Raw genomic sequence first — 27,829 nt, 5'->3', positions numbered from 1 at the left:
CTCTACTCCTATTTATTATAAACAGGTGCCCTAGCACAAATTTAGAGCTGAACTTGAAAAACCCAGTTAGTCTAAATATTTTATTGATTACATTTTATACAGTGAAGTAGAACACAAAGTATAAGTGACTTTGTGGTAATTTTTTAACACACTTGTTTTATATATGGCACTAACCACTGCAGACAAATCATCTACTATTATGAGTCCATTCATGTGAAACTATTTCTAGGCACTTATATATATATATATATATTTTTGTATACCAATGGCTTTTGTATCAACTAATATGACAAAGAAAATTGCCTTTTATGATACTGCTATATTAATGAATACAGCCTGTGTATGAAAGCATGTTGGAGGTCTTCTCTGCTTTTAAGACTTGGCAGGGTTGGCAACTCTACCCATGAACAGGAGGCAACTGGTACGATGTTCATAGATGAGAAACAAAAAGGGGCGATCGACGATAAAGCGAATCTGAGTAGACAGAGGCATGAAACCAACGTTGGTTATTGCTCCAGCCTCTGTGCCTTCTTCATTCACAGTTATTGTGCCTTGGTGATTGAACTGTGAAAAATAAAATAAAGCAAGATCTATTCAGTATTCTGAAATGATGTTCTTGCAGCCTTCCCCCGCCCACCAACCCATGTCCAGCATGTGGCTCCCTTGTGACAATCCTGCTGGCAGCCCCCAGGGGCAGTAATCCTTTGGTTTTGGGTTCTAGGTAGACTGACTGACCAACCACAACATTGCCAGTAATTTAACATCTAATCAAACATATTCCTCTTTTTGTAAACGGACAATAAGGACATGCAGAGAAACCCACATCCCTCCAATATCCTCCAGGAAAGACTATAAAACAGTATTTTAGTTTATTAATCTGAATAACTTTTACTGCATTGCTTTGTTTTTGGATGATAAAGCTTAATCATAAAGGAAATGAAAACAGGAGAGGAATAAATACCCTGTCAATGGTGACTTTCTCATCTGATATACCAGAGTAGTCGCCTTTTTCATCGAATAGTTCTTCTATTCCCATGGATTTCAGAAAACCAATCAAGTTGTAGCTCTTCTCCAGCTTAAATTTAGGCAGAACCACTTCTCTTGTTCTAATAAAAACGAAAATTAAAAAAATAATTAAGGAGATGTGTATCTGTATATCTCCTTTGCTTTACTTTTTTAAACTTTCCAGCAAGTAGGACACAAATATACAGGAACTTGTACTATACTTTTACTATCAAAACTTGGGAATCACTAATTTTAAGCTGTGTTCTTTAAATTAATTCCTGTCCCCAAACTGTTAATTTGTCAATGCATTATTTAATTTATGATGCTTTACTTTGGTTGTGTATATAGTATATAGGACTTTGAGCATTTCAGTACATGATTGGATGTGCTTGAACTGACAAATTTTCTGGAGTACTCAGGTGGGGATTTGTCGTTTCTGTACAACAGAAATAGGTTGACCAATTGCATAACACGTCAGAACAGCTCTTATCTTTTTCTCAAGTCAGAGGAGAGACTACCATCTAGTCTGTCATACAGCCTGCCTTGGGCAAGGTCATTTTTTACCAGAGAGAAAATTGTGTTTTTAATAAAAATATCATGTGTTATCTTCTATGCTATTTACCATTCCCAACATGATCAAGAAAGTATATTAAGACTTTAAACAAGGTGTAATTTTCAGCAGATACCTGTTTGTCATGCTTTTCTGCCATTTTTCCACCACTTGAGGGGTTATCTGCTTTTCTAGGGCTTTCATGCCAGAGAGCTTGTGAGGAAGTACAATCAGCATACTGATATTACCCACAAACGGGAGCTGGATCACACCACAGTCTAGGTCAGGGTCTGCAGCAGCCAGGAAGTTCCCTTTAGTCTGCATCATAGGAACCTTTATTGTTTGCTTATCATTCAGTCGGAAACTTCTTTTGGTTGTCATTTCCACTGGAAACTTATTCTCCCATGTTCCTGTTAATACAGTGCAGAAGACAGATAAACAAAAAGCCCCAGGACCTTATTTAGAAAAATATTCCCAGAATAACAACATATATTAAACTTCCTTTCATGTGAATTTGGATTTGCTGAAAGAGATTAATTTTAATTAAGCCGGAATAAGAAGACAAGTTTTAAAACAGCTTTAAAATTTCTGACTTTTTAACTTATTTGTCTTATTTGAATGGTCTGAATTACAAAAGGAGGTAAACACAAACTGGAGATCCTAAATGGCTTCATGTGCGCTTCTTTTCCTTACAAGAAATCTAGAAATTACAAAATATAAACATGCAAAATAGTTGACAGGGCTCGCACCTAGTGGAGCAACAGCCGCAGCTCTGTGTTCTGAGAGATCTGATACTTGAAAGCAGTACTGCAGCGGACTGCCTCAAGCATGGTATTCGTGCATCAGAGCTAGGTAATAGCCGATTTCAGCATTATGCTGAAGGTATTACTTGGACTTAACTTCATCTATGCTAATCAATGTACCATGTTAAGACCTCCTGAAGAGTTTAGGTGTTGACTGCCCAATTCTGTGCTGGAGTTTGATTTGATTTTAGCACATTTGCATGTTATCTGGCAGGTTTATTCCCAAAGCATGTGATTCACCATGTTTTGCAGCTGAGAAAGCGTGATTCAAACCCTGATGGTAAAGATACATGAAGATTCTTTGGGCATCCCCAGATATTTATTGACTGTGAAAACTGAATGGGATAAAAAAAACACAACACTTCTTCAAAGCAAATTGCTATTGATCTTTTCAGAACGGTATCTCTGGAACAACATCCCTCTTTCTTAATGGGCAAAACTAGAATTTCACAGTGGAAATAAGGCTGTTGGTATTTCCTATTTAAACTCTAGACCATAGGTCACCATTGGCAAGCAAATGGGTGAGGAGTGTGGCTGCTGCTATGTGGAGAGACTACAAATTTAACTTCAATCTAACCTTCTAAAAAATTGCATGTGATTCTGAGGCCTTTAATCTGACTAATCTAAACTGACTGTGAAGTAACAAAATTAAAAACAACAAAAAATCCACATAAATCCAACTTTCATTCTAATATTTTCTTGATGTGTCTAGTCTATGAGAAGCAATAGAAGAAAATGCAGAGAAGCAAAAGAAGCAGTTTAGAACCTGTTAAAATTTTTCAGTTATCAAAAGCTGCCATGGTCTATCATGGCTAAAATAACCAGCTTCTACTTAATAGGAAGCTCATTTAAACCCTAGCAAACTGGAGAATAGATCTCAGGTAGATGTGGAATGGATATCAATGCAGGCTAAAGCTTACTTCTAACCAAGACTAAATACCCTCCAACGAATTCTTGTTTGTATTTAGCGTAAAAGGAGCCTAAGACTTAATGGTGTCTGCCAGCTATTCTGTTACTCAATATTTCTTGTGTTGAGCATCTCTCTGTACCTGAGAATACTCACAGGTTTCTTATCTCTGAGGGCTAATCACAGGTTCTCTGTAGTGACACAAACAGTGTAAATGTTATAAATGGAAAGATGTGGACAAAAATTGGTATGTCTTTAAGGAGTGGTGGGAACACTAAGAATACCAGGAGCAGAACCTGCTTTTGAAAAGTAGTTTGAATTGAAGTGGAATTACCAGGAGATGTAAGAATGGAAGATACTGATATATAGAATACATATTTTTTGGTTTTGAGGGTTAGAAATGATAGCCTTCAGCAGCAGACACTGAGGTAATTTGGAGTAACAAGACTTCATAAAGGAAAGAAAAAGCCAAAAGTCTTTTTGGTCTTGATTACTTGAGAGTTTCAATTCTAAAGCTATTTAATTTTATTTTTTCCTTTTTTTTGAGATAGTGCAAACATTTAATGATTTCAAAGTACGTATTCTCAATTAGGAAGTATTTTAAATATGACCAAATCAGGAAAAAATAATTCATCTGTTGCACATTGTGTAACGGTCTAATTGATAGTAAAGACATGCCTTTATTATGACAAGGTATTATCATTGGAGATGTACTTAAGGGTACAAATAAGTTGGTTTTGGATGGCACTTCAAAATAGGGTATCATTGGATCTTGAGCTAAGGACAGCTCCAGAACTTTTAATGAGAGAATTAGCATTGTTCAAGGAAGTAAGGCCTTGCAAGTGAGTGAAAAAGGTAATATTTTGTAAACTTGGAGGAACACTGTTGCAAGATCAAATGCTGACAATGCCGATTGCAAGAATGACCTTAAGCATCTGTTTCCTGGAAGCAGGGACATAAATAGGAGAAGGAAGCTCCCTTTATAAGTTATGGAAAGCAGTATGTTGTACTTCCAAACATTGCTATCCGATTATGGTGATTTCTCTTTTCTTACTGATGTCTTACTTTATCTGATTTTATTTTATACAGGCAGTAACAGATCTTGGTTTTGTCCTCAGATCTTTCACTTGCACTTCCCACCCTTTGCTCGTTTCATGCTGTTTAAAAAATGTTAAAAAACAAAACAAAACAAACAAACAACAACAACAAAACTTCCAACCTGAGGGAGATAACCAATGTTAAAAACCTCACTTCAGACTGCAAAATAAAATGTAAAGAGATTGAAAGTAAGAATTTTTAGTAACAGAATATATTTATAGTAAAAGTATTTCAAGCCTGTTTAACTGTTCAGCCTGTAGTGGAACACGTAGGAGCCTGTAGCTGCAAGCTGCAGGCAGTCCATGCAGAATTACTGAAGTACTCCAATTAGTGAATGTGGTTTTAGTTTTAGAAGAATAATGTTTTGATTATTGTCTTCAGTCCCCTTGTTGACAAGGATCACACCATGATCATGTAAAAATACATACTTTAAGCTGAAATTCTATAGTCATTGCTGTGAATCCTGAATACTTCATAAACATTGTGTATTGTAACTGAAATCACCCTTTACAATTTCAGTGAAGCCACTAACCCGAAGCAGGACAGAATCTGACCATTAACTTGCACATAAAGTACTGCTTCACCATCTGAGACTCCCATGAAGTCCATGCTTTCTGAGGTCGTTACACATTCATGTTATTTTTTAGTCTCAGTTTTAGACTATAAGCTTTTAGGTGTAATAAGTGTTTTTGTCCCTGTACAATATCCACTAACTTCAGGGCATGACTAGAACATCAGAGTGCTACGGAAACATGCAAATTTTGTGTTAATAATAGAGATTCTTCTTAATGAGGGAATCAATAGGCTATTTTGAACTGTAGAGTAGATTGAAGTTTAGTCTGGAGTTTCTATTAAAGTATACAGTGAAATACAAAGTAAGAAAATCCACAGCTAAAATCTGAAATATCAGATACTTACCTTTAAAGTAAAGACAGTTAAGAATCATCATCAGTGTTGTAGGATTTACATTCACAAGAGCTTCCTTTATTAATCCTTTGGTCAGCTTCAGGATGCGTTCGTTGGTTTTAGTTATGAAGGTAGGATCTGAAAAATCAGCTGGTTGGGCATCAGCAAAGTAGTATGTTTTCATATTGTTTCTGAAATCATTCAGAATAGAAAAGTCCTTCTGAATATAAAGATCGTTGACAGACCTCAGAGTATAACCAAAATTGCGCCTGAAGAGCCGATGAGTGAGTTTGCGGAAGAGATTATGAACAGTCATGAGCTCATATTTGGTGCTTGCATTAATGAAGTCTTCAAAGCCAAGAACTGATAATACTTCCTGCTGAGTTTGACCCTTCAGACCCAGGGAAATCATAGCCATTGCAGTGGAAATACCAACAGGTGCCATGAGAATATTATCTGAAGAGTTGGCTTTGTCTGCCATGCTCCGATAAAGGTCGAAGCCAAAGTTTGCATTAAGAATATTAAGGCGCTGGATTCTGGTTTTGCCGTGGAAAAGTTCAAGGATATTTCCTTGCTGAATTTCGGAAACGATGTATGGAGCAGCGTCAATAATGTCACTGTAGTCATCTTCACCCAGTATCTTGTCAAGATCTAGATAGTCCTCTTCCTCCTCCTCTTCAGGAATCAAGTCATTAGTGATGGTATTTTCTCTGTGGAACTCCAGTGGTAAGTTTGGCATATCGTAGCTCACATTTTCACTTGGATGTGCATCTTTGAGGCTTTCAAAATGCTCACTGAAGTCCTTGATTCCACAAAACGTGGAGGTTATGATGACAGCAAAGGCAAGCAAATGAAGCAGGAACTTCATTCTGGCAGGTCACAATCTGAAAGACAACAGACCTGAGAAAGCAGAGGGTAATTGAATTTTCATTGTCTCTTCACTAATTTTAGGTCTACAATGAATTCTGTTAGAGTAGAAAGTCTGTAGTTACTTTATTCAGCAGCAGTTTTTTTTTAGTGGGACAGAGCGTAATTAGATGGATAAATCAGTTTTACTGGTAATCATTTTTGCTTGCATAATGCCTCCACCCTGCCAAATGAATGGTTGAACTTCTCCCACAGAAGCAGTTGTTATTGACATATTTCAGTGGTAACAAACTTGTTGCCTAAAATGCACTGGACTTTTTATATATAAACCACTAACACTTAAAACGTTTACTAACTGTGTTACTAACGTGTGCTAAAAATACAAGGTGAAGATAAGCTGAAAGATTTGAGCTTGGCAGGAGGAGGGACTAGGCATCCACTGAAGGAGCATACCAGAAGGCTGAGATGTGCTGAAGAATTTGCAAAACAGACGTTGCATAGCTACAGCAAAAAAAAAAAAAAAGAGAATTTTATGGGAGTGTTTTTGGATGAGTGAAGCTGAAATTTGATGGAATAAAGGAGATCAGGGGATGTAGCAACAAATCTGGGAAAAGGCATTTATTTGTACTAAATATTGTTAGTGGGGCTGTGCTGTGTGAAGTGTTAGGCATAAATGTACATACTGGCATACTCATCATCTTACTCAGGTTTTACTCCATGGTCACGTACACTTTCTGCAGCTGTGATATATGCATCTGTCACTTTTGTTTGGATTATCTTGATTATGCTTTTTATTTAGTTTCAGTTTACTTTTTGTGTAGCACTGCAAAATACGTAGTGCTGTTTTCTTTATGAAAAGCACTTCACTGCTTCTTCCAAAGGGAAACTTGATCTCTTCTTCATCTATTATCGGACTGCTTTTTTTCTTTGTGATTTTAAGATCAAAATCTAGTCTTAGATACATAAAATTTGAAGAGAATTCATAAGCCTTACTCATCTGTCAAACACTAAAAAGAGGTGGGTCTGAGAGACTTTTCACCATAATACTGGCTTGCAATAACTATAGTGATCTCAGATATGAAAAAGTGCAATTTCTTTCTGTGCCTGTCAAAAGACTAAAATAAAAATGTTTAATAACTATGTCAACTGAGACTGTAAAATGGGTGAGTGAATACTAGGATCTTGATTTTTGATCGCACTTTAGAAGGTTGGTGACTGTATAAAGTTTATCTCTTTTGATAGTACTTGTTCTGAGTTGTGTGTGTTTTTTTTTTGTTTTTTTTTGTTTTTTTAAGTATTTTGATCTAGGGAAAAAAAACACTCAATACGATAAAAACAAAAAATTACTAATATGTTTAAAATGTTTTGTGAATTAGCAAATAGTCCAAAGAGGTATTCTGTGGAAGTAAAATACATAGATACACATCTGTAAATCACTGCTTGTGTCAAATATTTTCGAACATGTTGTAGGAGGACTGAAGTAACAGCTAAAAATTTAATAAACCCCCCTCAAGCTAATAAGCCTGAAATCTTTAAACTATTCAAGATGATTATCCCATATCAAAAATGAATTGTTTTACAATGATGAAGAATCACTGGAAGGTACGTTTGAAAAGGTTTTACGTTGTGGCTGAAGGTCTCAACTCAGTAGCACTGGTTTCTTCATAAATTCATTAATTTTTTTTCCCCGCCCCCAGAAGTCAGGCCCTTTGGGCTGAGATTCTCTGTCCAGTAACCACTGGTAAATGTTTTCTGCTTTTGTCACGTAAGAGTTTGCTGTCTGTAGTTCCCAACATTACATTCTAATCTTCACCAAAATGTAATTATCCTTCAGCTCCACAACGCAGGCAAAGCATTCCCCCACTCTGCAATATTTATATATTTGTGTTAGATCTACCGAAAATAACAGAAGATGTAAATGAAGCTTACCTTTAAGCCACTGTACGGAAAGGATGTGTTGAATAGCTCAAGTGAGGGGAATAGCAGGGTTTAAATCTGAACTTTGACGCTAGTTTTTTTGTCTATCTCCCAAAGTAAACATTCTCTAAACCAAACACTGCTAAACTTACTTCGTCAGCCAAAATCCCTCCCTTGCTTAGTGATCTCTGCTGGATCGTTTGGTTTGTTGTTTGTTAAACTGCTTTTATGGCTTTGCAGGTACTTGTTCACTTTTGAGGAAAATCTTTGAGCAAAAATTGGTGTGTATGTAAAGTTTCAAAGTCAAGCACGCGCATAAACTTGGCTGTTTATGACTTGTAGAAACCATATCGCTGCTGTTTTGTGCTGAGTTGGGGATATATTGCTGTTTGTCACTTCAAATGTATCTGAGGCTGCTGGGGTTGTGATGGTCAGGCTACTTTAGTCAGTGTGGATATGTGCAGACATTTGCTGACAGCTCCCCAGGGCTTATTCTCAATTTTACTGTTGTAAAGGATTTCTTAATAAACAAACTGGTTCATGATTTACAAATACATCCCAAATTGGCTTTATATAACATTTTATTAAGTACTGTTGGTTTTCTTACCACAAGAGAATTATGGTACAATTAGAGTACAATACTATTTTGTACAATTTGTACAAAATATCTTCAAGCTCAATTAGAATCCAAGTTTGTTTGTTTGTTTTTCTAATAAAGTTTGCAGTAATAATATCTGGTCATACTGGATAAAGCTGACAGTTTAATGAACCTTTAAGATTTTAAACACAGTCTGTGCTTGTAACAATTTCAGGGTAGCAGACTCTTAGATTTGTTTTAAAAATGTATCTAAAATTATGTATCATGTTGTCTGAGAGTATAAACTGTGCTCCAGCAGTAGCAGCTGTTTGTGAAAAAAGTATCAGAGAACTTTAATAGATGTGTTGAAAATAATGCTCTTCTACTTGCTTGTTTAGATAGTAAATTCCCCAGGCCTGATGTCATTATGTGCGTGGGTGCAAACAATGAAAGATCCCCAACTGGAGCCTCAATGTATTTCCACAAAGCCAATAAACAATAGCAACCAGAAGTATGTTTAACTAATATTTGTTTGGTTTTGAGTTCCTTTGTACTGAAGCAAAGCTGCATGGCACTGTCTTCAACACACAGTTTAAAGGACCATGTGATCTCTTTGCTGCAATTGATGTACAATAATATTACTTATTCTCTTCAGAAATTACTGTATCGGTACGGTGGTATGTGTATGAAACCAAGGAAATTTACTTCAAGCATCTTGAATGTTAATATTTAAGCTATTCTAACAAAATCTATTTTTCCCCAGTGTAACAATAGCAATGTAGTATTAGTTTCCAGAAGTGACAAAATATTATGTTTCTAAATCAGAGTAGATGAAGGTACATGGATTGATTCCTGTGCTGCCCAGGGAAGTTGTGGAGTCGCCATCCCTGGAGGTGTGTGAATGTGGCACTTAAAAGATGGAGTTTACTGGTGGGCTTGGTAGTGTTATATGATGATTGGGCTTGATGTTAGGAGTCTTTTCCAACCTAAATGATTCTGTGAGTCTATGATTCTACGTGGAATTGGGTTATTGTAACTGCCACTGATTCCTGATTTTAATATTTATTTCTTTGTTAGCTTACTAGACGCTTACCACCCATCAAGGAGGCTAAGCCAAGGTTGCAAAAGCTGTTCCGAGACTTTTGGTTGTATTCAGTTCTCATGGGTTTTGCTGTGGAAGGATCAGGTAGTGTAAATTTTAAAAGTATAACATTGCTTCTTGCATTTAGACTCTTGATGAACCGGAGTATAACTGATCTGTTTTGCTATGAGGCTCAGCACAATACAACTTATTATTAGACTCTTGTTTGTTTGTTTGTTTTTCTTAAGAAAAGATGGAACTTAGCCATGACTTCCGTATGAATTTTGATAGGCAAGTTTCTGAAATGGAAGATCAGACTAGTGTACAATGGAAAAAAAAAATAGAAACTTTTTACCATTGAGAAGCTGCTCTCAGAATTACCTGAAAAAGTGGTTACTTTTGGAACATGAACCACTTGTGCTGACTGTTTGTGCTTAAGTGCGTGAGAAACTGGGTTTAGGAAGTGGTACAAAGCTTGATGATGCTGATTGACTTTGTGAATCTTAATATTGTTTTTGTCCTCTGCCCCACTGTCCTCTTTACACTTGTGCTTCAGGTCTCTGGCCAGAGGAATGGTATGAAGGTGTATGTGAAATTGCCACCAAGTCTCCATTACTCACATTTCCAAGCAAAGAACCACTTCGATCTGTTCTTCAGTATAATTCTGCCATGAAGAATGATACTGTGACTTCTGTAAGAATTAATTTCTTCGATTACCTTCTTCCATAATGTCTGTCAGGTGTTACATGATGTACCAACAAAGAAATATTGCATATTTCATAGCACAATACTCTTCCAGCCTTCCTCCTATTAGTGAAAAACAGCTCTTTTACACAACTCTTATGTTAACAGTATACATAAATGGCTTGGATTTGGTTTTATTGTGTTTTAATACAAGCATTTAGGGTAATACATTCTTTTGATTAGCTGTGGAAACAAAATCTTTCTGGAGATGGAAGCTATAAATAGTCAGTTTCATCTATTTTTTTTATCAGACAGACAAAACTTGAATTATGAAAAAGAATTTCCAAAATGTATTTGCATAGAAACTATTAGTTACTTCAACAGAGAGCTTGATCCAATGTTTAATTCTGTTTAATTCTGTATTTTAAGAATCCAACTTGCTAAGTTAGAGCAAGTTGGTCCTAGTCTGCATTCAGAGGGGGTCAAGTATATTGTTTGTGAACATTAAAAAGTAAAAAGACTAATATCTGAAAGCAAAAGTTTTCAGAACACAAACTAATATAGTCCTCCCACTTCAGATAACTGCATGTATTCATCTCTAGGCTGAATTAAATGAACTACGGAGTACCATAATAAATCTCTTGGATCCTCCTCCAGAGGTGTCAGCGTTGATCAATAAGTTGGACTTTGCCATGTCTACTTACCTCCTTTCTGTTTACCGCCTGGAGTATATGAGGTACACACACACACACACCTTTTTCCCTGTTTGATTTTGTTGTTGTTGTTGTTTTGTTTTGTTTTTAAGTTGTATATGTTAAAGACAGAATTTCCAGGCACTATGATAAACGGGGATCAGTATTTTGAGTCAAAATACTCCACTGAAGATTCTGAGACTGAGTATTCAACTGTACAGAAATGGGGATGGGTAAAACGATGGAATAATATAGCAGGGCCCAAAAAATGGGAGCTCCTCTGTGTAGGGTCTAATAACAGATGGGTAAAAGGGTTCTTCAGAGAATTGTCTTGCAAGTGTAATATATCTTCTGCGCAGAATTGAAGTCTTGTGCTTGCTCTTCAGAAGGATAAAATATCTGAAAGATAATCTCTTCCGTGAGATTAGTGTAATGTAGGAGCTGTGAAAACATTTTTATGGTGTTTTTCCCTCTCAGTAGTGTGTGTTAGGTTGTACTGTTCTGATTTACTGAATTCACATATTTTTTTTCTTTAGAAGTGTATTCATTACTGCTATGCAAAGAAGTGTGTAGCTGAAAGCTGAGGTGAAAGTCTAGCAGTAAGGAAAGTAGGTAGAAACTTCCCCCATCACATTTTTCTTTGTCAATAGCTAACTTGTACAACAGTTTGCAGAAACATACTGGCTGTGTTTTAGGAACAATTTTTTGATAAGTGATATTTGCATTAGTGCAAATTCAATAGAAGCAAAGCCTACAGAAATGCCAAAGATTGTATGTTTGTGATGTTTATGCATTTGTGGTGATTGATCCAAAGCTTTTAGAAATGCCAAAGATTGTATTGTATTTATATGTTTTTGGTGATTGTATAAGTGCATCATCGTCAGGTTTCCTGCTTCTGGGGTGTGAAAGTTACTCTCTGTGACAAATTGATGTTTTATCATCTGAGCCTAGTTAGCTGAATGTAGAAACATAGCAATATCACACTTAGTACAACTTAAAATTACCATGAAGTGAATCGTTACTGTAAGTGTGGGGTTTGCAATACGGGGTTAAAATACACAGATTTGTGTTGAAGGTATTTAGATAAAAGGGAAAAAAAAAAAAACACACCACCAACAAAAAAACAACAGCAGAACTCTTCTTCTCCTAGGGTATTGCGTTCAACTGACCAAGATCGCTTCCAAGTCATGTTTTGCTATTTTGAAGATAAAGCAATTCAGAAAGACAAATCTGGTAAGTTTACTTATTTAGGTTATCTTGCAACTTGAAATACAATGAAGTTATTTTCAATCATGCCAAACTATAACAAATCAGGCAACTAAATAATATAATGAGTCTCATTCATTAGATTGCTGTTGTCTTATTCTTGCCAAGAATGCTGTTTTCATTTTGAAACTGGTTTTTCAATGCTGTCTTGGTGTAAACATAAAGAATTTTGTAACTGTTAAGCATAAAGAAAACACAGTTCTTATGAAAACCTTTGACTTCTCTCAATTCTTCAGGAATGATGCAGTGTGTGATAGCTGTTGCTGATAAGGTGTTTGAAGCTTTCCTGACAATGATGGCTGATAAAGTAGGTTACATGACAACTAAAATTTAAAATTAATATACAAGTTCTCATTCAGTTTATGAAAGTATGCTTGGATTTATACTACTATAATATGTTTTTTAGCCTAAAACCAAGGAGAATGAAGAAGAGCTGGAGAGACATGCTCAGTTCTTACTGGTGAATTTTAACCACATTCACAAGAGGATCAGGAGGGTTGCAGACAAGTACTTATCTGGTCTGGTAGACAAGTAAGTCTAGATTTCACTTTTCTTTTTTTCACGTTGACTGCTTAGTGAATATTTATGCAACTAAGGAAAACAGTCATGTGGATTTGGTGGCTGGTACTTTTGAAACATGGTCTTGTAAAATGACATCCAACAGTATTTTTAATGCAGGCTCTGAAATCACTGCTTAAAATGTCTGTGTCCACCAGCATTCCCACAGATTGAACAAAGGAAAGCACCCACTGGAGTTGACATTGCCTTTATTTAATGGAATAGCTCTCCTTAGCTTGCTTTTTAGAGACCTTTCAAATGTTTATTGAGCCAGTCTGTTGTGAATCAAGGCAAACTTTGTGATTTCTGTGCAGTATGAGATAGTTTTCTTTGAGCAGCTCCATTTCTTGATAAAATAATTTCCTTCCTCAGTTCTCCATGGTTACTGTGTTTCTGAATGCTGTCTTGCTCTAGATTTCCTCACTTGCTGTGGAGTGGAACGGTGCTGAAGACTATGCTAGATATTCTGCAGACACTCTCACTGTCACTTAGTGCAGTAAGTGTATTTTTACTGATGCTATCAAGAATTAAGGGGCATATTTCCTTTTTTTTTTTTTTTTTCCCCTTTCACAGAACTGATTTTTTTGCTTTTTTTCTGCATTTGATAATTCCTTTTTTGGAGTTCTTCATTTACTTTTGCTTTCATCATTAAGATTGTATCAATTTTAAGCAGTAGACTTCCATGACATAAGGAGTAAATTTGCACTTCTGTTTCATAGACAGTAAAATAGTGCTTGAAAGTTGTCAGATGTTCAGAAAATCAAATTTAGCATTAAGAAAACATAGGATTACCCAATCTGGATTGTAACTAATGAATTCTTTTATTGGTTCGTTTTTATTTTTTGAATGATAATGGGTGTCAGATTATATTCTTTCCAGTCTCTGTATGTAATCTCTTGGATTTAGCATATATTATTAATCTGTAATACTACAAATACTACATGTTAGTATTTTTGAACGTGGAAATGCTTTATCAAGATCTATTTTTGTACTAAACATAGAGGAGAAGTCTCTGGATTTTAGAATTACACAGAAAACCAAACTGGAATAGACCCCATCTCTTAGAGTTATTCAGACTGATTTTGAAAACAAATATGAACAAAATGTTGTGTTAAATCATACATTTTATTCAGGGAGTGTGCTATCTGTATTGTTCAAGTTAAGTGCTGATGAATTTTATTTTATTGAAACTTGATAACTTTTTTTGTTGAGGACATTCACAAGGACCAACCGTACTATGACATTCCTGATGCTCCATATAGAATAACTGTCCCTGACACACATGAAGCCAGAGAGGTAGGCAGTCCTTCTTAATATATTATACAGTAAATTAATGCCTGAATTTTCTTCTTTTTTTTTTCTTTTTTTTTTTTTTTTGTCTCAGTAAGTAACTCTGAGCTACTCTAAATGGTTGTTTTTGAAAAAAACAACCGAACAAAAAAAAACCAACTTTTTTTTAAAAATGCTTACTTGTAGGTAAGGTTTTTTTTAATACCATCTGACACTTGGCATCTATATTTTTGGGTCTTATTATTTCACTTGACTTGAAGTGTGACAGTTCTTTTCTTACCCAAGTGAACTGTTCATTATTAGAGAAAATATTAACTGTATCATGTTGCTACAACCTTTCTTAATCCCTGTAGTGCTTATTACACCATTAAAACCCATGCCTCCTGTTCAATATCCTGTATTTTACTGATGTATTGGTGCTTTGTTGTTTTAGAGTATAGTCAAGGATTTTGCTGCACGCTGTGGGATGATTCTGCAAGAAGCAATGAAGTGGGCTCCCTCTGTTACAAAATCTCATCTACAGGTGATGAGCCTGTTTCTGTGAAAGAATTTAATCCTTGTACATCTTCAAAATCAGAATTAAATTGTGTTGCTTTTTATTTTTTTAACTGTTCAAGCTTCATTTTTACTTTTTTCTTTTTGTCACTCTAAGATTCCCTTTATATCATTACCAGAGAATAAAATGTTGCTTTGATATAGTCTAAATCTGAATATATTTAATACGACTTGTTTGTAAACAGTTGATCAGCCTGGACTTAGTTCAGAAATCAGAATTTAGTATAACAGAAAGCTCTGGCTAGCAAAGTTTAATTATAGCTAGCTTAAAATACCAGGTGGACTGAAAAATGTAATTAGGTTGTAAAACTTGTTTCTTGTTTCCCTCTTGGGAGGATGTTTTTTTCCATCTATGCAGTTCATTTTTCAAATACAGAGAAATACTGTTATATATGAGACCACTGTAAACTACAGACTTTAATTATTAGAGCATGAATGTAGAAAATGCTCACATGTGGCAGAGTTCAGCAGAAAGTGGTAAAAGGACTTAGCAAAGACTACAGAAGACTCTTTATGATGTTCTAATAAAATAAATACTATATGTACACAAGAAGTCTCACTACAATAAAATAGAGGTCTCTTTTTGTTAACCCTTTCAGTAGTTGAAGAAAGCATGTAGTTCTGTTTAGACCAGCGTTCTGTATTCTTGAAGCTGATAACAGAATTTCTGTGTAGGCTCAAGAACTCTCTTGGACACTGAAAATCTACTTAGTCTTTCCTTTCCTAAAAACAAAATCCCAAGGGATTCTATTCTTATATAAAATAATAAATATATTCTCATCTTCCATGGAGCCCAGAGCACTTTGTTTTTTAAGGTTCTTTTTGTGAAAAGTCTTTTTAGAGGCCTTAAAGCATTACCTTATTCACTTCATCCCTTTACAAAATGGACCAAGGCTTACTCTTTATGTATTTTGGATGGTGTTTAAAGTTTCTTACTGCCAGGGAGCAATGCCTAAAAGGTATGAATAGAGAAGGTATACTTGTTGTCAGATGCATATGTAATTAAGCTTTCTGGTAGTTTGTAATGTTGCAACACTTGCTTATGAGCTGTCTTGTTTTAAAAAACATAGTAATTTTTCAACAAATACATTTTTTTTGTGTACATCAGGAATACCTAAACAAACATCAGAACTGGGTATCAGGTTTGTCCCAGCACACAGGACTGGCTATGGCTACAGAAAGTGTTCTGCACTTTGCTGGCTACAACAGACAGAACACCACTTTGGGCGTGAGTATTTGCTTGTGTAGCTGTCATGCTAATTTTGTAACAAAATTAATTAACTAAATAATACAGATTTCCTAAATCATCTTTGTCGTAGCAATTGAAAATTATTCAGATACCTTACTTCTTTCCATCTCAAGTCAAAGTATCTTCCAATCACATTACTGTACTGTAAATTACTGAAAAGTAGGGTGGTAACAAGCAAGGAATCAAATACATCTTTGGTGTCTTTTAAGAGTTGTTTAGAGATGATTTTTAGTGGTTTGAAAGTAGTATCTTTGTACAAGGCTGAAACAAGCAGCTTTCTAGAATAGTAAGGTGAGCCGCATCCATTTGCTCTAATTTTACACAGGTATACTCAAAATATACTGTTGCATTGCATGTTTCATACAGTTATATGTAGTTTGTTACATTTCCTCTTTTCTCATATGTGGTTGTAATTTCTGACTTCCTGAAGAAACACCCAGTAGAGTATGTTGCATTGTCAGCCAGCTTGTTTTCTAAAGAGGCAAGGTGAGAAATGAGAAAAATAGAGACTGTGATGGAAGAAACTTTAAAACTGGAAAGTAAATAAGAGAAACAACTTTCTCATTTTCCTAATGTGTTCACAGTACTTGTTTTCATTAGAGCCCTCCTGCATGCTAAGAGCTGTACTGAAAGAAATATGGCAGGGAAGTAACCAATCAAGTGACAAAAGCATTTTTAGAAAGCTGTCAAATTCTAGAATTTTACTACCTTTTTAATGCTTTTTTTGGTCTTTCAAAAGTGTGTGTTTGTATAAACCTTAAAAAATTTCAAACTGTATACATGGAACTAAGGCACATTTTCTTTATTTCATTTTTATCAGTCCTGCGACTGTTGTATCTAGTAGACCTGATACTCTTCTGATTGTAAACACAAAGAAAGCTAAGCTGAAAGCATAGGTAAAGGTATAAAAAGAAAAAGAGATAAGCGGTTGGATATGAACAGTATAAACAGCTATATGTGTTCTGGTCACAGGCAACCCAGCTAACTGAAAGACCTACTTGTGTGAAGAAGGACTACTCCAACTTCATGGCTTCTCTAAATTTGCGCAACCGCTATGCAGGAGAGGTAGGTACATACTTTTTTGAGCGTGTGGAGTGTTCACCAGCTCTAGCATAGCTTTTTAGGGGATGTTGTCCGTTCCAAACTAAACTGTTCTGTGATTCTATGTTCTTTTAAAAAAGGACTCTACATTTCTACAGGATAAAGGGTATAATTTTCCTGGGTTATTAAGGAGCTCATTTTACTCTTGGTCTTGTGCAGAATTCTTAGACTGCAGACAAGCCTATGTAGTGTTAGCAACGTAGAAAGAAGAGAGATCTGTTTGTTGTGGATATCCTTACTCAGCACGTGACCAATACCAAAGTAGACTTGTAAAAATATTGTTCTTTGTTGAAAAATTCATTATATTTTACAGGTTTCTGGAATGATTCAGTTCTCAAATGCTACAGGACGAACATCTGACCTGAATAAACTGATGGTCAAAGAGCTGAATGATGCTCTTGAATTGGGTCAGACTGAATTCTACACCCAGGCAATGTTTAAGTTGACTGCACTGCTAATAAGCAGCAAAGGTAATGAAAACCAAATGGAGTTCTGCTTTGTGGATGTGAATGCCAAGATTAATAAACTACAAAAGCTACCTATATGCAAACCCCATACACATCAACTTGATGCAAAGCTGCATTTGGAGATTTTTCAGTCAGGCTTATATTAAGGAAAGGGTGCTTAAGCTAGAAGCTATTTATTATCGATTTTCTTGTCGATGATGCATTTATTTATTCTGCTGAAGAAATCTGTGTGAATGTTTGTTTTCAGATTGTGATCCCCAGCTACTTCATCATCTGTGTTGGGGTCCTCTGCGAATGTTCAATGAACATGGCATGGAAACAGCAATTGCTTGCTGGGAGTGGCTACTTGCTGCCAAGAATGGAATAGAAGTGCCGGTAGGAAGCTATCTAACTACTCTTTCTCTGCCACCGCAAGAGGGAGGAAGAGAGATAGGGAGAGATTCACAGCTGTTGTGAATCTGTGTTAAACAAGGATATTAAATGCATTGCTAATCACTTTAACCTGCCAGGAAGTTTCTGCTTATGTATTGTTGGAAGTCTGAATGCCCTCACTCGCTACGTGGAGTGTGGGAAATTGATCTTTCTCATTAGCAGGGAAAGCTGTTGGGTTCTCCGCTGTACTTTGCTGCTGAGATACCTGAGCTGCTCATGAATCGGGTCCCAAACTACTATGATTTATAGAATGCTGTTTTAAAGCAAATAGTAATTAATGTCTCTGCTCACCATTCAGAGCCTCTGGTATCTGGCATTGCTCCCTTGCAGAAAAAATAGGCTTGCAAAAGTACTAATCCTGTAGCAGGCTAGCATTGTAGCTGTATTTCTCATGTAAGGATGAATCTAATGGTAATAAACCAACTCAGCATGGTAAAGTGACAATCCACACATGGCTGAGAAAGCTGCCTGGGGTAATTGCTGCAGTTAGTGAGCACTAAATACTTAATTTGCTGGATATAATTGTTTATCTAAAAATTTACGTATGTCAGTTCTGTGCATGTTTCAGTGTTTAGCTTTCTAAAGCAATAGTTTAATTTCTTCTCTTAAGCTTCTGGGAAATTTCTTTGTATCTTGTTGAGGAGATCAGATAGCCACCAACAGTTTCTTGGCCTCTTTTCTATTAGATGGTCCCACTTCCTAGAGAAGGTTCAGCAAAAGTGAATTTGTGTCATCTTTCTGTTGAGAGTCTACCGAGTGTTAAAGGTGGTAACCTTTAGCAGAGGGAGAAAAAGGTCAGCACTAGGTGATCTAACAGTTGGGCCTCTTCAACAAAATACAGCACTTGTCTGCTCTTCCCTCTAGTCCTTCTGTTATTAGCTGAGCTTCCGAAGGAGTCTTTCTTCCCTTTGTGATTTAGCACGTGAAAGACATTTTACTTCAGGTGGAGTTTATACACCTGTCTTTGCCTCTCTGTTAGTGCTGCAGTGAATTTTAATTGAAGTAGTAGGTCATTGTGTGCCCTGTGGAGAAATAGTATGCTTCCCATACAAGAAGATGCTCTTGAAACCTTTGTTTGTGCAGTTCATGCGGGAAATGGCAGGAGCCTGGCAAATGACAGTGGAGCAGAAAGTTGGCCTGTTTTCTGCTGAGCAGAAAGAAGCAGATCCATTAGCAGCCTCAGAAGAGAGCCAGCCAAGGCCTTGTCCGCCAGAGGTCACCCCACATTACATATGGATAGAGGTGTGTATTTCATCTGGAATGTCCCACCTATGATGGTGTTGCAGTGATGCTGCGATTAAGTGGAGTCATGATGGTAGTCCCTCTGTCACAAAGCCTCAGGGACACACTATTTTTAGAGGAGTATAATAACTGGGAGGGAGAAAGGTGTTTGAAACGGAGGAGACTGGTTTATTCATGTGTTTTTTGTTTGTTTGTTTGTTTTGAGTTGAAAAAACATCAAAGAAAGCATAGCATGTCTGTCTCCTTCTCAGTTTTTGGTGCAGAGATTTGAAATAGCCAAGTACTGCAGTTCTGACCAAATAGAGATCTTCTCCAGCCTGCTCCAGCGGTCACTTTCATTGAACATTGGAGGGGCGAAGGGCAGTTTGAATCGGCATGTGGCAGCAATTGGACCCCGTTTCAAGTGAGCAGGGTTTTCTTCCTTGTTGAAAACAATAACAGTATATGGGAGAAAAGAACTAAACACTAAATAAATATATATCTTGTCCTTGGCTTAAGGTGGTGAAAATTCTTTTAAAAGACTGGAATTATAAGGAGATTAAGCTCTGTTTTCAAAGTAGATGTAGATAACTTTAGTTTGAAAGTCATTTTGGTGCTTCAGAAAACTTCATGGTATAATTTTGTATAGTGAATTGTCCAGATCATCGATCTAGTCAGTGCATCATTTGGGAATAATTTTGCTCCACCAATTGTTTTCACATTTGTGGCTTGAGGGCTTTAACTTTCTATGGTTTGGTCATCACAGCCTTAGGAACAGACTGATGAAAAAAAGTTGTCAAGAACTCAGAAACAGACAATTTTCAGTGACCTAACTGGGATTATAACTGTAGTATAGCTGTAACTGTGGTTTGTATGGTGTTGCATTGGTCACCATTTCAAGAATGCCAAAATTTTCATTCTGTAAATATTTTGTATGTTAGGTTGCTGACTCTGGGGTTGTCTTTGCTGCATGCTGATGTGGTTCCAAATGCAACTATTCGAAATGTTTTGAGGGAGAGGATTTATTCCACTGCCTTTGATTATTTCAGGTACCTTTTGTTTTATTTGCAACTACTCACTAAAAATGTGTGTGTGTGCGCCTGACTTCCTAAACCTTCCATGATATTTCAAAGCACCAGCTGTCTTTCTGTTCTAGTGATTTCACTTCCTTTCATGTTTTTGCCCATTTTAACAAAGGCTTTTATTTTCCTTGTGCTTTGGTGTAGTTCATGAACCATCTTGATAAGGCTTAGGTGTAAGTTCCATTTTTTTATGTGTGGTCTATAAGGTAGTATCTTCAGGACTGTTTGTTCTTTTCTTCCCTACCTTATCTTGGTAACTTAATGCTCAAAACTGTACCTAGATTTATAAGATGTAAAAGGCTGCTATTACAGAATGTATGGCTGAAATGCAGTTTTATCATTTTAAAATACACCCACATTGAATTTGATTTCATGATTTGATGTGGACACAGCAGACAATAATGTAGTTAATAGGAATGTCTGACAATGTAAGGAGGTTAGTCAGTCATAACATCAAATGTCAAATCCAAGATGCTGACAGGCTGCCATGTTAATTTTCAGTTATAATAGGAAACTTCTGTTATAATAGGAAACTGAGTTATAATAGGAAGCTTCAGTCAGACAGAATGAAGCAATGAGGATAAAATATAGTGATGTGTAGTCTCATCCTTGAAGAGTGGTCAGAAGGAAAAAAAGTTGTGATTAATTTGTGGCCCTCTTTTTTAATATAATATGTTTGACTTCACATTATTTGTGTGATTTCTTTAAGTTGTCCTTCAAAGTTTCCTACGCAAGGGGAAAAGAGGCTTCGTGAGGATATCAGCATATTGATAAAGTTTTGGACAGCAATGTTCTCAGACAAAAAGTATCTGACAGCAAGCCAACTTGTGCCACCTGGTAAGTTCTTTTATTTGCAGTTTCAAAAGCCTGTTGTTTCTTTGATTGCATTCTACATTAGATCTGTGTTCTGTTATTAGATAATCAAGACACCAGGAGCAACCTTGATATCAATGTTGGGTCTCGGCAGCAGGCCACACAAGGATGGATAAATACCTACCCTTTGTCTAGTGGCATGTCGACCATATCTAAAAAATCAGGTATCTTTTCAATTCTAACCAGCCAACTTTACAGAATATTTTGTATGCAGATGTTGCTTAAGGTCAGTATTTAACATTGGGCTCATATTCTCCTCCTGGAGGGAGGAGAACATACCAATACCAAGTCTGGAGAGGAGAAAAAAAGTAGTCTTACTGACAACAAGCAGCAAATTTTTGAAATTACCTGTTTTATTTGATAGAATGTTAAATTCTCTAGTACAGAAGATATAAGAATAGAGGTCAAGATTTATTGAAATCCATAAAGAAATTGCTTTCCGCAGGCATGCCCCTAGTGCTTTTCTGGGGTCATCAGAGTGGCATTAAACTGTGAAGTGTGTTTTGTACCTTTACAAACTGTACTCTATAATAGGCTGTTGTGTTTCTAAAGTGAATGCAACATTGGCTAAACTAGTATCCCTGTAACCTGATGTACTCCATATATCCAGAGAACAACTGCACAATGAGTAGTGCTGACTTTGAGGTCACTCCAGTGTAAATTTACAGGTGTCCTATGGTGATTCAGTTCTTATGTGTTGATGTTGCTGGGTGTAGACAGATTGAAAGCAGAATTTAACATACAGAACGGAAGCCACTAAAAACTTTTTTTATCCTTTTCTCAAGGAATGTCTAAGAAGACTAACAGAGGTACACAGCTACACAAGTACTACATGAAGCGAAGGACGTTATTGCTCTCATTGCTGGTGAGTGTTTAGAAGAATGGGGAAACTGTATGAATTTATAAATGTGTTGTCAGGATGCACAGACTAAAGTATCTTGTGAGGGTGAAATGGGAGTATTTTATCTTCTTCCAGAAAACATGTATTTTGTTCGGTTTCCCTCAGGCTACTGAGATTGAACGCTTAATCACATGGTACAATCCACTCTCCTCCCCTGAATTAGAGTTGGATCAAACTGGAGAGAGCAGTGTTGCAAACTGGAGGTCTAAGTATATCAGTCTTAGCGAGAAGCAATGGAAGGATAATGTGAATCTGGCTTGGAGCATTTCTCCTCATCTTGCTGTACAGCTCCCTACCAGGTGAGAAATTTCAAAAGAAAAATCTGATGTAATTCCTGCTGCCTTTCTTATAAGTTGAGTGAATACTGACTCTGTAAGTATTGATGCTGCTTGCTCCCATTTACAGCTTACTTACGTGCTTTCACAGCTGGTTGAGACCTTTCAAATATAAAGAAGTGGATTACTTTAAAAGATAGTGATTTGGCTTAAGCTCTAGTGGCATCTGGTTTCCATTCTTTCCATCCATTCTATGCTAATACTTAGTGTTTTGTTCAGCAAGAATTATGCTTGTTTTTTAATAGTGTTTAACCCATTAGCAGGCATAGAATTTAAACAGTTCTAAAATATCTTTGAATGAAATGTACTAGCTATATATTGGCTTGCACTTTAATAAGTATGCTAGGAGAATTAGCATAGTTGGCTTTGGAAGGGAAAGGAAATTCTTTCCCTATTACAACAGTGATACTTTTTGCCAAATAGAATTCTGTGTGCAGGTTTCTGTAGAATCCCAGACATTATATTTCAGTCAAGAATTCAATAATGGGGTAAAATGCTAGTGGTTTGTACAAAGCACTGGATGAGGACCAGTTGTTCCTGAATCCGTTTTTGACAGCATATTGTTCCCTCAGTGTGCATTATTTCATAGTTGGACTATTTGTTTATTAAGCATATTCATTTATACCTTTTGTAGTTCACAGCATAATTAGAAGAGGCTTTCACAATTTTCTAATAAGAATATTATATTCCTGGTTATACGTAGATTTAAGAACACTGAAGCTATTGGAACAGAAGTGACTCGTCTGGTTCGGTTGGACCCAGGAGCTGTTAGTGATGTTCCTGAAGCAATAAAGGTACTTGTGAATATTTACGCTGTCACAGGGCCCCATAATTCATTCAGTTACATTGGAGAATACAGTCTTTACTTAGCACAGTGCATGCTCTAGTGCTAAGCATATTTCCATAGGAGAAAATGACAGAAGAGCTTTGGAAATAAGATGCTGAGGCAAGAATCACAGGAATAAGAATAGAAGGCTAGTTAGCTCTTGCTATCAGCCTTATTGTCACCATACACAGAATGTCTGAAAACTCATCGCTTGCAGTACATCCACCATTTCTGTTCATTTTGCATAATGTGTAAAAAGACCCCAGGACCAAGTCACGGTGAGCACTGCTGCTGAAGCTATCTCAAGCTTAACCCATTCTCTGTGTCAAGAGGCCAAGCCTCCTAAAATGGAGAAGACTCATCATGTTGATCTGCAGTAAAGCATTCTAGTCATGTGAGGGACAGTCTTGTCACTTGCAAAATAAACAAGAAAACTTCACCTTCTTTGACTGTTGCAAAAGGGCTTATTTTTTCTTCTTTCTCCCCATGCTAGAACTCCTCTGTTGTGCTTTTAGTAATTTGACTTACTAATTTCATCTAGTGATCTGGGAGGTGAGGTGATTCCAATAGTTAGATTTCCATGGGAAAAATGCTTTAGATAAAATAGCTATGATGTTGTAAAATAAAACGTAGGATATTTCTATTGGCTTGCGATAATAAGCTAGATAATAGCATCACTGTCTGCTCTGCTGTGTATTACCCAGACATTACTGGGTGATGTAAACTTCTAATGTGTTTGACCTGCTTTTCCAGTACCTGGTTACCTGGCATACAATTGATGCTGATGCACCTGAGCTCAGCCACGTTCTGTGCTGGGCACCAACGGATCCACCAACTGGCCTTTCCTATTTTTCAAGCATGTACCCACCTCATCCTCTAACAGCTCAGTATGGGGTTAAAGTCCTGCGATCTTTTCCTCCGGTAAGATGAGTTCCAAGACAGCCTTAATGCTTCAAGTGTGGTTATGATCTTAGTCGTTGTGGCAGTTGGCTCTTAGTTTTTAATACAGTGGAGAGACACATATGTGGAATGGGCACACCACACTGGGGAGAGTGAATAGATTGGGATGAAAATTTAAAGTTGAGAGTCCCAAATAATACTGGCTTGTGTACTTCCAACTTTATTGTCATAAATCACACCAAGTTTAATTCTTCAGAGTGTACCTCTCAAATAGTTCCTTGCAGATCTTTTCCTTTCTCTGGATAATTTTTATTCCTTGTTAAACTTGTATTAGGACTATAAAATATGTGATTGTTAATGATATTTTTGAAGTCAGAAAGGGCAGAAAAAATCCTTTGATTTGAGAAGATAATGCGTGTGTATAGAGTTTAAAATGAAGAGGCAGCAGTATTTGAAATTTTATTCCATCATGTAACTGAAGGAAGCTTTTATGTGCGTGTGACCTGTCTTCCATTCTTGAGTGCTAAAACAATAACAATAAAAACCCTGATGTCTTTTCTTTTCCAGGATGCCATTTTATTCTACATTCCACAGATTGTTCAGGCACTACGGTATGATAAGGTGAGGATATAAAACAGCTGTATATGAACCAAGCAAACTTCTAGAACAGCTTTCAGACTTAAAACTGCAAATTAGTCAAACTCTAAGGTTAAACTACTGCTGCTTATTATTATGTTATATCTAATATATAAAAGACAAATGTCTGTGGAGGCTAACTTGCTTTGGATACACCGCTTTTATGAACAAGTAAACTTGAGAAACCAGAGGCTATGAAGCTCATCTGTCAGGAGCAAAATTTTGGTATGGGAACCCTCGGCTGAGGACTGTGAATATGGCTTCTGAAGATCTGCATGAGACAAGAAATAATGAAATTAATTTTAAATCACTATCCTTAAGCATTTTCCTGTGGAGTTATCCAGAAAAAACATCTAGGGGTGTCTCACTGTTCCATCACCAACATGAAATCAGATCTTAGCTTTATCTTGCAGAAGTAAGGAGCAAAGCTTGAGGACCACGTTCACAGTTCATTAATATGAGGTCATTGTTATATGCCAATAAGGTGTGTGAACTTTGGCTGGTGCATTATTTTCACATTAAGACATCCACAGACAGTAAACTAGGTGGCTGTATATAGTTATTTTTTAAGAACTTTTTATAAATAAATAACCTCTGTGATGCAGATCATGAGCATCAGATGTTTGACTTGTCAGTCAAACAGAGAAACCTCCACAGACTGAAGTAGCAGCTGCAAGTAGAGGAAAAGGAATGCTGTCCCTGGAATGAGTAGAATTCCCTTATACATTTCAAATTCTTTTGTAAGTTTGTTCTTATTACCTAGAATTTCTGTGGAACTGTGCCAAGATGTGTTGCTCTTGACACCAAAATGTGCAGTCTGTATAATTCTGTCTCCATTTCTGATATTACAGGAGCATTTAGTGATGCCAAGCAAGACCAATGCCTCTATGGCAGTTCCTGTGCATTGTACACGTTCTAGGAGATAGCCAGATCTCAAGGAGATTTGAAATCCAAATAGAACATATAGTAAATGGAACAGAGGTGGGAAGATAGAGTAGTGGAGTATGTCAGTAATAAAGCTGAAAACAGTTTAGGTCAATTCCCTGCCTGTTAGAATACACCATCAGTCTTTAAATGTGTTTTGTTTTTTTTTTTTAACAATGTGAATTTGATTGCAGTGGTCTTCCTTTCATCCTTTAAATATTTTTTTGTTTTGAAGAATTGCTGATAGAAACAGTAAAATTCAATCTGTTTGAGTTATAATGATCTTTGCTTACTGAACTGGATATGATTGCAGATGGGTTACGTTAGAGAATACATCCTGTGGGCAGCTGCCAAATCCCAGCTCTTGGCTCACCAATTCATCTGGAACATGAAAACTAATATCTACCTGGATGAAGAAGGACACCAAAAAGATCGTGAGTGATGTAAAATATAATATAGTTTTTAACTCCTTGCCTTAGTTCAGAATAAATCTCCCTTCTGCTTTCGCTTTTGGCAGGAGGAATCCTTTTAACTGAGAATTTCTTTCATTTTTAGAGATGGGGTCCATGCCCATTCTATAGAAGTGTCCTGCCTAACAGAATGTATCAAAAGAGATGCAGCAATGTTTGCATCAATACTTTTTTCTTTTGAATACTACCCGTAGCTGGCTATTCCCGTCACCCATGATATTTAGCTTTTAAAAATATGCTTCTTATGCAGATGCTTCCTTTTTTACATGCAGCTGACATTGGGGAACTCCTGGAGCAACTAGTAGAGGAGATAACTGGCTCATTATCTGGCCCAGCCAAGGAGTTCTATCAGCGGGAATTTGATTTCTTTAATAAAATCACCAATGTTTCAGCCATTATCAAGTAAGTGTTATGCTGCAGAGATTGTGCTCTTCTGGGACTCGTAGTTCTGGAAATTCCCAGCATCATGGTTAAAAGGCTAAAGTGCTTTCAGTGTTTTTGAAGATAGTGTCTTCAAGAAAAAAAAAAAAGAATTAATCACTCATATGATAAGAAATTGATTTTGTTTTTAATGTAACTTAAGAGTCATAATAGGATGTAAAGGCTCGTTTTACATTGATATTTTATATTTGGTCTGATCTGTGTGCTTTGGACCAGAGTTCTTCGGTCTGAAACATCTATAACAGTTTTATAAGTATTTTTCCTTCCTTCCTAAATGGAAGGAAAAGAATTCCTGTGGTTATGGAGAAAGATGTGGTTTCACAAGCACTGGACTGTATATCTTTAAAACTGGAAGTCTTGCTCACAGATTCTCACTGCTGATTGCAGCAAGGTATTTAATTTAACTTTATAAAGCTTGCCAGTGGATGGCAGCAGCTCAGCACACAAGTTGTAAGTCTGTAAATGTGGTTTTATTGCATATTTTTTAAACATTCTCTGGTGTGTTCAAGTATTTGAAAGGCATTTAAAATGTATTTCCTGGAACATACCTCTTTTAAAATGAAGCTTTGCAAACCACCAGTATAAGGGCATTGGGCTAAAGGACACTTGTTTTGCTAAAACTGTCAAATATTAAGTGTCTTTTATGCATGTGTCAAAATGTTTTCATCCAATAGGAGTTAAAATGGGTCTCTAGGGTCTGAATATCTAGATATTTAGGATGAATTTGTTAGTCATAATTAAGCAACTGTTTATAATTGTGCATTGCAAGCATTTTTTTGCACCCCAGACTTAAAACACATCTGTTTTTTTATGCATCTTTCATGTAAAGACAACACAGAGGAGATACTATTTGCTTTGTAGATGGCATAAATGAACAAATGTATCATCTGTGATTATTTCATTAGCTTAAGTGTTATGTTACTGCCTCAGTAATCTGCTGTACCTCTTAAACCAGAGCATAAGGAATACCTTTCAGTTACATGCTGCTACTCCAGGTGAGTGTGCAATTTGCAATTACATGACTAATTTCAATAGATGGTTAACACAAGTGCCTGTGCAAATTGGGTAATTGCACATGCTAATCGTTAACCATGTTACCAATTATCCAGTTGACACCTGCAGTCATGCTAAGTACGTGAGCAAATTAGGCGTGTAATTGCATAGGCATTTTACTGGCTTGTCCTTTTCCAGTTAGCTTGTACTACTTCCAAGGCA

General features: G+C 36.5%; 2 protein-coding genes across 4 annotated transcripts in view; one reads left to right on the top strand and one right to left on the bottom strand.

The window, feature by feature from the left end:
• Positions 1–27,829, top strand: part of PI4KA (phosphatidylinositol 4-kinase alpha) — a 59,886-nt gene that overhangs the window by 22,208 nt on the left and 9,849 nt on the right. For both annotated transcript variants that reach the window (XM_084539253.1, XM_084539252.1), the window contains exons 20-44: positions 9,708–9,816; positions 10,268–10,404; positions 10,998–11,131; positions 12,238–12,320; positions 12,590–12,660; positions 12,760–12,884; positions 13,326–13,407; positions 14,124–14,207; positions 14,635–14,724; positions 15,865–15,984; positions 16,978–17,070; positions 17,420–17,576; positions 17,821–17,948; positions 19,089–19,247; positions 19,499–19,650; positions 20,168–20,275; positions 21,018–21,145; positions 21,226–21,345; positions 21,967–22,046; positions 22,188–22,381; positions 23,121–23,211; positions 23,997–24,164; positions 24,711–24,764; positions 26,017–26,137; positions 26,446–26,575. In XM_084539253.1, the coding sequence (XP_084395379.1) occupies positions 9,708–9,816; positions 10,268–10,404; positions 10,998–11,131; positions 12,238–12,320; positions 12,590–12,660; positions 12,760–12,884; positions 13,326–13,407; positions 14,124–14,207; positions 14,635–14,724; positions 15,865–15,984; positions 16,978–17,070; positions 17,420–17,576; positions 17,821–17,948; positions 19,089–19,247; positions 19,499–19,650; positions 20,168–20,275; positions 21,018–21,145; positions 21,226–21,345; positions 21,967–22,046; positions 22,188–22,381; positions 23,121–23,211; positions 23,997–24,164; positions 24,711–24,764; positions 26,017–26,137; positions 26,446–26,575 (2,918 nt within the window). The remainder of the gene's footprint in view (positions 1–9,707; positions 9,817–10,267; positions 10,405–10,997; positions 11,132–12,237; positions 12,321–12,589; positions 12,661–12,759; positions 12,885–13,325; positions 13,408–14,123; positions 14,208–14,634; positions 14,725–15,864; positions 15,985–16,977; positions 17,071–17,419; positions 17,577–17,820; positions 17,949–19,088; positions 19,248–19,498; positions 19,651–20,167; positions 20,276–21,017; positions 21,146–21,225; positions 21,346–21,966; positions 22,047–22,187; positions 22,382–23,120; positions 23,212–23,996; positions 24,165–24,710; positions 24,765–26,016; positions 26,138–26,445; positions 26,576–27,829) is intronic.
• Positions 67–8,216, bottom strand: SERPIND1 (serpin family D member 1). 2 transcript variants are annotated; one of them, XM_084539254.1, is made up of 5 exons: positions 8,066–8,216; positions 5,282–6,169; positions 1,692–1,965; positions 962–1,106; positions 67–564 (listed from the first exon to the last, which is right to left on the bottom strand). In XM_084539254.1, exons 2-5 carry the CDS (start codon positions 6,135–6,137, stop codon positions 373–375), a joined length of 1,467 nt encoding a protein of 488 aa, XP_084395380.1. In that variant the 5' UTR covers positions 6,138–6,169; positions 8,066–8,216; the 3' UTR covers positions 67–372. The 2 variants fall into 2 exon arrangements, with proteins under 2 accessions (XP_084395380.1, XP_084395381.1); XM_084539255.1 differs by having other exon boundaries at positions 5,282–6,153; positions 8,066–8,213.

The sequence above is a fragment of the Aythya ferina genome, assembly GCF_964211825.1.
Source record: "Aythya ferina genome assembly, chromosome: 17".
Classification (NCBI taxonomy): domain Eukaryota; kingdom Metazoa; phylum Chordata; class Aves; order Anseriformes; family Anatidae; genus Aythya; species Aythya ferina.
This window is presented reverse-complemented; position numbering and strand designations above follow the sequence as displayed.

Coding starts and splice junctions, on each gene's coding strand:
- SERPIND1 (XM_084539254.1), bottom strand. CDS start 6,137: ATGAAGTTCCTGCTTCATTTGCTTGCCTTTGCTGTCATCATAACCTCC. Junction 1,966..5,281: donor TAACTGTCTTTACTTTAAAG/GTAAGTATCTGA, acceptor CTGTATTAACAG/GAACATGGGAGAATAAGTTT. Junction 565..961: donor AGAAAGTCACCATTGACAGG/GTATTTATTCCT, acceptor TATTTTTCACAG/TTCAATCACCAAGGCACAAT.